Below are 12,088 nucleotides of genomic sequence, written 5' to 3'. Positions count from 1 at the left end.
TCCGCGGTTACTTCCCTTGGAAGGAAACAAGGATTCCATTTCTTTACCCGGCAGACGCGGCAAAGCGGACTATTGCGTGATATGAGTTCTACTCGTTCACCGGCCCCACTGGCACCCATTCCTCACACTAGTCAATCACATGAACGCTTCCTTTTCTTAATTAACCCAAAAAACATGTCCAAAACGTCATTTAGGAATCCATTTGTCCCGGTCAACATTCAACGTTTTCTTTGTTTTATCGTCCACGACCCGGTCATCCCGCTCTACACTAATGCTCCTCTTGCGCGTATGAACGTGCACCGCGTTTTACCTTCAAATTCCACGTCAGCCCATTTCTACAGTCCTCCACACGCTCCCCAAACTATTTATATATATTCGCAGCGCCTCCCTTGCATTGTTCATTTCCATTTCACCCACCAAGCATAATTAATAAGAGACCGAAAGAGCCCGCGCTTCCATTGAATCTCTCAAACTTTTCACGAGCTACTGATATTTGGAGACAATGAAGGGAGTTATCGACGTTGAGGTGACTCATGTGCCGAGCTATTTGAGATGCCCGATTTCGTTGGATCTGATGAAGGATCCGGTGATCCTCTGCACCGGTATCACTTACGATCGTCAAAGCATCGAGACCTGGTTAGATGCCGGTAATAATTTCTGTCCGGTCACAAATCAGATTCTGCATTCACAAGACACAATTCCAAATCACACGCTCCGTCGAATCATTCAGGACTGGTGCGTCGCCAACAAAGCCCAACGAATTCCTACGCCAAAGGCGCCTCTCGACCCCGCACAGCTGAATTCAATTCTCAGAGAGATTTCCGCCGGCGAGAAAAAGCCCATACAGAAACTCAGGCGATTGGGCCGGGAAAGCGAGAGGAACAAAAGGTGCATTGTTTCGTCCAATGCGTCCTCCGTTCTTGCATCGGTTTTTGCAAAACATGCTTTGAACCGGTCGCAAAACTCCGTAGAAATCTGCGAAGAGGCTCTCGGAGCTCTGGCCTTGACTTTTCCGATGAATTCTCAGGCCCTTGATTTGCTCGTCTTGGACAACACCATTTCGTGCCTTGTTTCTATTCTTCGAGAGAGTAATCCGGAAGGCAAGAACAGCGCTGTTGCGGTTCTTCATGAAATGGTTTCCAAGGACAAGTACAGAGACACGATAGGAGGAACAGATGGATTGATTGAGGGGCTAGTGGGGCTACTGCGAGAGCCCATATGTCCAGCCGCTACAAAAGCCAGCCTTGCCGCCATTTACAACATTGCTCTGAGGAAGAAATACAGGAGTAGAGTTGTGGAAGCAGGGGCTGTTTCTGTTGTGGTGGAGATGCTTATTCAGGCAGACAGGAGTATTTGTGAGAGGGCGTTGTTGGCGCTCGATATCCTCTGCAATTGCACGGAAGGCCGATTGGCTGCATGCGGCAACGCTCTGACTGTAGCGGTTGTTGCTAAGAAGATATTGAGAGTATCCGATCTGGCGAGCCAGCTGGCAGTTTCGATTCTGTGGAGCATCTGTCAGAATTCGTCCGATGGGGGAGCGGCGGTGGAGGCTGTTCACGCAGGGGCCTTTGACAAGCTGTTGGTGTTAGTGCAGGTGGGGTGCTCTGATAGTACCAAGGATAAAGCGACCAAGCTGCTCAAGCTTTTCAATGCGCATACACAGGATTTGGAATGTGCGCACTCCATACATTTGCATTTTGTCAAGCGCTCTTACTGAAATGATCTGGCGGCATACCCACGGATTCTTTCAGCCAATTTTTTCATTCTTTAAATTATACATACATTCTTTTCGGGATTGATCTTGGGGAGCACACAATTTCTCCTACCATAAAAATTCTTTTGTTGCTCGATATTTGTACATTTCATCAAAAATTCATACCACAAAACCAAAGAGATACTTTAAAAAAAACCATGTGTACTATCTGCATCTAAGTTTGTTAGATCCAAAATTTTAAACAATTATATTTGTATTGTTTTATTAGTTAAATATTAGTAATAATATTATATGAAAAAGCTGCCCATAAGAAGAGATGTTTTCAAACTTCAAATGGAATCAAATCCAAACAGAAGACAAAAATATATAATCAACAAAATCCAATAATTCATAGAAAATTAATGTTTGCCCAGATTTTGATGTTCCCGGTCCAAACAACGTGTTGTCTAGGTTTGAATATTTAATCGCTCACCTACAAGTTTACACAAGTATTTATGATTATGACCATTTCTTCTCTGGAGTCTGGTCTCATTTATAATCAGAGAATGGGAGATTAAAAGCCTTGGTGATGACTATTGACTTCTTCAAACCTTCGGAACTAAATCTGCGTAGCTGTTCTCAGCTTTTTTGCAACATGAAAGTTTTGTCCGCCATCCATTCAACGTTTCTTTTGTTGCTAAAATAAATAAATAAATATATATGAATAGAAAAGAACATTCTGGAAGATCAATGTTAAAGTTGAAAAATTGGATTTTTCTAAGACCATAAGAAAAATTTAGTTTAGCCACCTCAAATTAGAAACAATCAATTAACAAGAACTATTTTATTAAAAAATATAAATTTGTACCTGGTGCATCTCACTTGCTAAGTTTAATTACTTAATAGATATATTTAATACTATTTGTTACTAAAAAGAATAACAAAACTTATGAAAAAAATAAAAGTTGTTTCATAGTAAAGAAAAAAAACACATCAATAAAATATATACATTTTGTTTCACAATTTTTTCCTTAGGTCATATATAGATTCAATAAAAGGTATACAAGCATAGATATTTTGAAGAACACATAGTTTTTCTTATCAAAAATACATACCACAAGCTTGAAAATTTTAAGCTCACAATTTTTAATATACACATATAATTTTTTTCATTATCTAAAATATTGAATTTTATAAAAATGCTATTGATACCAGATCTCTACAACCTAAAATACTTTTGAAAATTTTAAAAAAATAATTGAAAAGATTCTTTAAAAAACATAATGTCCCATCTCTATCTTAATTTATTAGGCTCAAAATCTTAAACAAATATATTTATTTTATTTTTATTAATTAAACAACAATAATATATTAGTAAAAATAAAATTATATATATATATGAAAATTCAATAGAAAAAATAATGTTTCCCAAGTTTTTTATGTTTCCTGCCCAAACAACGTGTCATCTGCATTTGAAAATTTAACTACGCGTGCATAAGTTTATAAAAGTATCATTTGTTCTTCTCTGAACTCATTTATAATCACGGAAATCGGAATGGAAGAATGGAAGCCTTGCGAAGAACGGTAATGACAGTTGACTGCTTCAAACTGTCGGCAACAAATCTGACTAGCTGTTCTCAGCTTTTTCAAACTCCAAAGTTTTGTTCGCTTCTCGGCCTCAACGTTTCTTTAATTGCTAGCTACTTCATTCCAAAAGTAAATTATTTAATTTTTAATTTTTAAAAAATTATATCTTAACTAAAAGGAATAAAATATGCAATAATAAAAATAACTAAAACAGGTATGCTAAAGCCATAAAGTTTGAAGGCAAAAATGAAAGACAAATATACAAGAAAGAAAGTACTTATATTGCCTTACTGCCTTGCTAAATACATTACAATAAGCCTCTATTTATAGAGGTATGAGAACTCTCTGAATACAAAGCATATTTAATACATAGATTATAATATATTATATTATTGCATAAAATTCAATATGAGTGGCTATGGGCAGTTGAAGGTTAATAGCGGATGATGCATTGTCTGCTGCTGAACAATGCTGAACGACTCTTGGTGCACCGTTGACGGTGGGTTGATGGGCAGAAATTAATAGTTGCCAACACTCCCCCTTAATTTCTACTATTAACAAATTTTACATCAATAATACCCATTTTCTCTCGTAGACATTCAAAGTTACATTTTGGTAATACCTTAGTGCAAATATCTTCCAATTGATCTTCAGATTTGTATAACTCAAGGTAGATTTCTCATTGTTGACCAATTCTTTGATGAATAGGCACCTTGTATCAATATGTTTGCTCCTCTTATGAAATACATGATTCTTGGATAATGCAATTGCTGATTTATTATCACAAAAGATTGGTGTTGATTCCTCTTGATGATGGTGAAAATTGAGCAAAACTTGACGCATCCATACTGCTTGACATGTTGTAGAAGTGGCAGCTACATATTATGCTTCAGCTAATGAGATAGCCACTATAGGTTGCTTCTTTGATGCCCATGACACAACTCTTGATCCAAGGTGAAAGATATATCTAGAAGTGCTCTTCCTGTCATCAATGCTACCTACAAAATCACTGTCAGTATAACCAATCAAACCAAAAATGTTAGCTTTGGAATATAGGATTCCATATCCCATTGTTCCTACAATATATCTCAATATCCTTTTTCCAACTTGCCAGTGAGAATTTTGTGGTAACTCCATGAACCTTGAGATCAAACTTACACCATACATTATATATGGCCTCGTAACTATCATATACATTAAACTTCCAACAAGTCTTTTAGATATAGTTGGTTTAACATTTGAGCTCTTCTCTTCCTTGCTAAGTTTTGTTCTTGTTGCAATTGGAGTTGATGCTGGATTGTAATTCATCATTTTAAATCTCTTCAAAAAATCCTTTATATACTTGGATTGACAAATGAAGATATCTTTGTCACATTGAATAACTTCAATACCTAAGAAATATTTTATCAACCCCAAATCTTTCATTTCAAATTCTTTCATCATTTTTGACTTGAACATGTCTATTGATAGATTTCCAGTGAATATCAAGTCATCAACATACAAGCATATAATCAAAATCTAACCTTCCTTATTAGTTTTGACATACAACGTGGGCTCACTATTAATTATATTGAATTGATTACTTATCATGTATGAATCAATCCTCTTATACCAACCCCTAAGAGCTTGTTTCAAACCATAAAGTGCCTTATTTAGTTTATATACATTGTTTTCATGCCCACAAACCTCATAACCAGGTGGTTGTTTAACATACACATCTTCATCAAGAAAATCATTCAAAAAGCTGATTTTACATCCATTTGATATCCTTTCAAATCATTTTGTGTAGCTATTGCTAAAATAGTCTGAATTGTGTCAAGTTTAGCAACTAGAGAAAATGTTTCATTATAATCAACTCCATATTGCTGTGAAAACTCTTTAGCAACTAGCCTTTCCTTATGCTTAATAATTTCACCTTTGCATCAAATTTAGTTTTGTAGACCCATTTGACTCCTATACATTCTTTTCCTTTAGGTGAATCCATTAATTCCCATGTTTTATTTCTTTCAATAGAGTCAATTGTTGAGAGATTGTTGGAAGCATGAATGCTAAGGATATTCCTATGGGGGAGTATTGTAGATATGTTACATTCATGACTAAGTTTGTTATTGATGTCAACATAGAAGTTTTTTGTGGTATCTAACAAAAGAACAACGAAAAGATCAAGCTGGCACATATGACTAGTTGAGTATTCTAACTATCCAAGGTTATGGGAGATACTTCTAAGTATCTAGTATATGTAGTTAACATCAAAAGAAGAAATGATAGATTTGGAAGAAGTTATGTAATTTTTGGTGATGGGTAAAAGCATAGATCTGTGTCACCATTTGTGATACAAAAACCCGTTTTGGTCAAATCTCATTTCTCTATCAAAACTCAATTTTTTTCAAAAACTAAAAATACCCTTTTATAGATCTCAGATTCAATATCATCATTATATAAATTTTTGAGTGTTTTGATTAGTAATAATATGTTATAATCTCAAAATATTATAAGTCAATATTTCAACATTTCAGAAGATGCTCTCTCAAAAAATGAAAAAAAATAGTAAATCATATCAAAAAAATAAAAAAATTATATTTATCAATAGAGGAGAGAATCCTCTTCATGAATATGTAATTTTTTTTCAAGAAGGTATAGATTTGATAGGGAAGTTTTGATGGGAAGAAAAAACTGTTGGATTCTGACAAGGTCGAACTTGAGTACTTATAACAAAGAAAATGTACATGAAAAATAATTATTTCTTTTTTTGTTCACTAGCTATACATATCATCTATAAAATATTTTCAAATTAGAACAAAAAAAGATGATTTGCACATACTTGTTTGACGGGAACTACATCCTATATTTTTTACAGTTAAAAAAGAGACTTTAAAATAAAATAAAATGAATAAATACTTAGTCAAAAAAATTATAAAAATTATAGGCATAAAATTCATACAATTCTACACATTTCATCAGTTTACATCATCTTCATATTTTAAACACAAATACCATTTTTTTTGTCATTAATGTTGAACTGTCACATTCTGATATCACGTTTCTTTATAAAAGGTGACACAGGTTTGTGGTATCTAACAAAAGAACAACGAAAAGATTAAGCTGGCACATATGACTAGTTGAGTATTCTAACTATCCAAGGTTATGGGAGATACTTCTAAGTATCTAGTATATGTAGTTAACATCAAAAGAAGAAATGATAGATTTGGAAGAAGTTATGTAAGTTTTGGTGATGTCTGCTCTGAGATAGAGTTTATAGAGGCATGTTTGGTAAACTTGCTATATCTCTTAGCAAAATTGTTATTCTAAGAATCAAGGTTGAGAATGTGAAGAAGACATTTTGGTGATGATGTGGCTAAGTTCACTCATCATAATATTGCATGTACAAAAAGTTATTCAAGTAGCAAGGTGGAAGATTAATGTTATTGCTAAGTGTAATGTGCTCTTAATGTGGTCCTATAATGATTAACTGAGAAGGTTTAACATCCAACTCAGGCATTTGTTTTATGGACTTGGTATAAAGGAAGGACATTTTCCTTTATCATGATATGGATGTCTATGGTATTGTATGGAATTGTAAGTAGCAGAGAGAGCTAAATGCAAAGTTGAGCAGAGTAGAGCGGAAGTGAAGGAAAATTCATTTCTAAGGTTTTGCTGAGTGATCTAAGGTTTGATGGATCCAAGGTTCATGACCTGGTCTACAAGGTCTGACAGTGATTGGTTTGATTGACAGAATAGAGGAAAGAAGAACATAATAGTAAATTGCATGTTTGAGCAGTGAGCTCTTCTTGTAGTTGAAATTGCATGTTTGGGCAGTGAGGTCATCTTACATACATTGTACTACAACTTCTAACCGGGTTGACACAACTCCTAATAGGGTTGGAATCTCCTAACAAGGACTCTTATATACTAAATGTTGTAACAGACTCCTGACAAGGTCCATCCTCTAAAAAGGAATATTTATATTAGTATATCATCTTGTGGGCATCATTCCACTAGGGTTTTCCCTCTGATCAAGGGTTTACCTAGTCAATATATTTGGTGTAATTATCTATGCGCATCTTTGTATGGTTTCTATTTACCTTGGTTGAATGGTTAAGTTTATTTACAAAAGATAAATATTTTAATTGTTGGATAACTGATTCACCCCCCTCCCTCTCAATTATCTTGGTGGACTATTATTTCTAACAATTGGTATCAGAGTATCAGGTCCTTGAAGATAAAGTTTAACAACTTTGGGAGATCTATGGTGAGCATTATTAGTCATGTTCAAGTAGATTCAAACCTAAGATCTCCTTATTAAGAGGCTCACAATTTATCACTGTGTTGTAGATTTTACAATTGATATTTCTATATATTTTTTCATATAGATTTATTTATTAAGATATCTATACTAATTTGTGCTATTTTAAATTAGAATTGTTAACTCTGTTAGGAAAAATTAATATTGTTCAAGAAAATTCAGAGATGTTTCCTTTGTACACGAGCTACCTCTAGATGGCCCTTTTACCATCTCTTGCCTCAAAAAATTTGTGGTCATTGGTTGTAGATCAATAGGCTCTTACTTTATTGCATAAGAAGCAAAGGAATAAGCATTATGATATGGAGCAAATTTTATTTATAGTTGCAAGTGTTTATTGTATTATCTCTTTATTTGTAGACTATATAAATAGTGATGCATAAATAAATAAATATTCCTTGTCCAACTTGCACTCAAGATGACATAGACTAAAATATGATTGCTGTTGCAACTAGGCTCTGATACCATGTTGAATTTTCATGGATCTAATGCAAATGTGTTAAGCACTGCCTTATTAGGTACATGTCTTCCAAAATGCAACATCCTCATATATATATATATATATATATATATATATAGAGAGAGAGAGAGAGAGAGAGAGAGAGAGAGAGAGAGAGAGAGAGAGTAGGCCATGAAGAGAAATGTCCTTTCATGGGACATATCTATTCATTAATTAGATAATTAATAATAATAAAAAATTTAATCTCTCTCTCTCTCTCTCACACACACACATATATATATTTCTCATATAACAATGACCTTATATCTTAATATAAAGAACAAACACATATATATAAATTATATCTCATATATAATTATATGTAGGTTTATCCAACTGAAGCTATCAAATAGCAATATTTTATTTCTTAATATTTAATTTATACTTTAATATAATTTTCTTTTGATGTATTTATATAGTAGCCAAAAGGGTGGGGCAATAGGTTGGAGATCAACTGGAAGTTATCCCCACTATCTAACCAATCCCTTTTCAAGTCATACAAAACATAAAAAACATCTTAATGTTTAACCCCTAGTATTAACCTTCAAAATACTAGTATCCACTTTACTACCCTTAAGATTTATATTATGCCAAAAAATGGTCCACCAACCATTATTACAGATGCCACTAATAATACGATTATCCATAATAACTAAAAATGCCACCAATGACACAAAGCTCATAGTTAAACATAACATTAAACAAAATAAAGAAAAAGAAGGCATAGGGGCTAACTCCTCTCCTCCTCCAGGTCACCCCCTCTTCTTTTCATCAGGATCCTCCATGGCTAGTTTCTCAACCTCTTCCTTGAAAAATTTCTCTAATAGAGTCTTGAGCCAATCGTCCACCAAGAAGCTATAGAGGGAGTGGGTGATCTCACTCTCTTTTCCCTTGTCCTTCTCATCCTTGCTTACCTGTAGAAAATAAAGAGCGATGACCGCCAAATGCATGACTTTAGTGGAGAACTCCACTAGAGTTTCAACCTTTTGGCATAAGGATTCCTTGTTGTTGGATAGGTCATGCGTCGAATTCTCCAATTAATCCAATTGGGTTTTTCTCTAATCCTGCCCATGACTATGACACCCCTTCTTCCCCTTGCTCTTAGCTACATCCTTTCTTGGGGAAGTAATATCTTCATCTAGGGATGGGTTAGCTTCAAGGGTATCTAAAATGTGAGATGAGCTAGGAAACTCCTTTTTCCCTAAACCAAGGTGCATGATCTTCCTCTTTCTTTTGATGGACCTCCTTTCACTTTCTGTGGACTCCAAATTCATCTCCTGCTTGGGGTGTGTCTTAAATTTTTCCATTTGAATCCTTTTACTAGACCCCCTCATAGTTTTATTACTCCACCTAGTATCTATATTAGAGTCAATAATGCTTATGTTTTACCTATTACCAAGGGGCTTATTGTCCACCTTCTTCAAAGCTGAACTAGGGCTAGGGTCCATAGAGACTTGGGGAGTTATAGTGGCAATAAGGTTAACCAAAAGAGGTGGGTTAAGGGCAAGTTGGAATTTGTAAAGTTTGAACGTGACGGCCTTGTGTAGGATATAAAAGGATATACCTTCTCTCTTTCTCCTAACATTAAACACATTATCCTCCATTGAATGCAAAATAAGGTGTGGGAAGCAAACCAAGTCTTGGTTCCGAAAATGGTTTAGAATAGGAAAATCATAATAATACAACACTTGATGTTGATCTTCAAGAGTTATATAGGGCATGATGCATAACACACAATGTCCTAGGGTTTGGGTAGGTCCTTCCTAGAAAAGCCACCCCTCACGTGAATAGGTTCCTCCTTAGGGTGGAATTTTTTTCTCATACTCACTTCATAAGAAATCCTAGTCTGCTTGCACCAACTCCTACCCTCGAGAGACAACCCATCAATTGTTGCAATGAGTTCCTCCGTTATTTCGAACACCACCCCATTAATGCTTACCTTCTTATTATTCCAAGTATTGATGAATTACAAGGAAATATGTTCATCATACCCTTCAATGCCCTCCATGAATGACAACAGTCCACCTTCACATAGATAAACCCATTTCACCTCACTCTTCCTGATACAGTCTTCAATCTTGTCCAGTTCAATGTAGTCGCTAGCACCCATGTCTTTACCAAGTTCAATCACTAAATCCTCAGCGTTCTTTGAAATCCACTTGTTGCAGAATTGGAAGCCAGGTTCACTTAAAGCTATAATGTTAATAATGAATTTGAAAAAGAAATTGATTCTCACCATAAAATTACAAGGCTTCACATTTTCCAATCCCCGTTTGGCTTAAACACATGTGAACTATACCTTTCCCATCAAAGTTAATCGTTGCCATCTATGTATTGACTGAAGTGTAAGGGATTTTCATTATATTGTATACAACTCTTGCCTTTGTCAAATTTACTGTTCTAACTAAATCTATGTGGATTGTCCTCTCACCATAGCAATAAATGCTCACAATGATGGATCCCCAAATTAACATATAGACCAAATCCTTCCAAATCTTGACTTTATGATTTTCACCCTTAGGTTCTCCCACTCATCTGGATTCACATTAATATAATTTGTTATTATATTCTCCTATTGTATTTTATATATCTTTTTTTGTTATTATTTTCTATTGTGTTGCATTAATCTTTATTATATAAGATAAACCATACTCAATAACATATCCTAATTGAAACATGAAAGAACCTATAGTACAATAATAACTTGTGAGCTTCTCACCTGAGAGGTCTTGGGTTTGAGTCTACTTGAACTTAACACATGATAATAATTAATGCGAATAAATGATAATTATAAATCTAGGTTTCAACCCATTACCTATACAAAAACAAGTGCTGGATGCAGCTACAGTCCCTTCCTTAGATGGGAGTGTAGTAGAGCATATTGATTGGGATTGGGAGACATGAACTAATTGTAAGATAAAATCTTAAGCTATCATGGCATTGCTTATGCCTTGCAAGGGGTACACTAAGAAAAGGATAAAAGATGTGGAGAACAAAGAAATTTCTATGACAACATTTTGTAGCATTACCTATACTTTTTTCATGTGGATACTTATTATCGTTATGCAATGGTGATACCAAAAATAACATAGGATTTTAAAGGACCAAGGAAATATAAGGATTTCATCTAGTAAAAGCAAGAAGTACTATAATCCCAACCATAACTTCCTCCACTAAGGCTGGCATTTAAAAACTGCCTAAACAAGTCATCAGGCAAATTTATGCTTTTGTATCAAGAAGCCACTTTTAATCGACCAGAATCCCAAGATTATTTTTAAAAATTGATGGATAACTATTTACATGTCAGATCATTCATGAAAACATCAAATGATATAGTCACAGAAAACTTGAATGGGTTTCCTTTACTATTGTGAAAATTCAATGTTCTTATTGAAAATACGACTTGCAAGGAGGATGTATTAGCATGAAAAATAAATTTTATACAATAAATAACCACTAAAGTTCTTTTTCAGTCATCAAGTACTTTTAATGACTTAAATGTGGAAATATATCTAAAAAATTCCGTAGGAAGCACTAATAAATAATTAAGAAAAGATGGAAAATGTAGCCACAATGTTATTGGCAATGATGTTCACTACATAAGCTCAATAAATGTAGCCAATTTTAGTGACAAATTCATTTTCTTTAGAAAGAAAAATCTTGACATTTGTAATGAGACTATTTCTTGGACATTAGAAACTTTTCCATTCTACTTATTAACAGTATCACTGATTTTTGATAAGAGTAGTGAATTACTTCAGTCTAAATATGAAAATCTAACCATTCCATTCATTTTCTTTAGTTCCATTATGAAGATAGTCAAAAGTGATTATCATGTCTGTTAAACATATATAACCCTTATTGCAAAGATAAGCAACAACAATATATTGTGAAAATAGTAAAAAAAATCATATAGTTAAAAATAATATAGTATTATTCAATCCTTCTATATCTACATCTCTGGTGAAGAGAGTAATGAAGTGGTAAGCATTTGTAGAGTTTTGCATCT

General features: G+C 34.1%; 1 protein-coding gene across 1 annotated transcript; it reads left to right on the top strand.

Moving 5' to 3' along the window:
- The first annotated feature begins 279 nt into the window (after positions 1-279).
- LOC149536954 (U-box domain-containing protein 21-like) lies at positions 280-1,978 on the top strand. The gene has a single exon (XM_089804423.1). The coding sequence runs from the start codon at positions 503-505 to the stop codon at positions 1,715-1,717; it is 1,215 nt and encodes a 404-aa protein (XP_089660549.1). The 5' UTR covers positions 280-502; the 3' UTR covers positions 1,718-1,978.
- Positions 1,979-12,088: the final 10,110 nt, after the last annotated feature.

The sequence above is a fragment of the Cupressus sempervirens genome, chromosome 10, assembly GCF_028749045.1.
Source record: "Cupressus sempervirens isolate cs-2001-9-10 chromosome 10, ASM2874904v1, whole genome shotgun sequence".
In the NCBI taxonomy this organism is placed as follows: Eukaryota; Viridiplantae; Streptophyta; class Pinopsida; order Cupressales; family Cupressaceae; genus Cupressus; species Cupressus sempervirens.
Note: the sequence above shows the minus strand (reverse complement) of the source record. Positions and strands in the feature narration are given on the sequence as shown.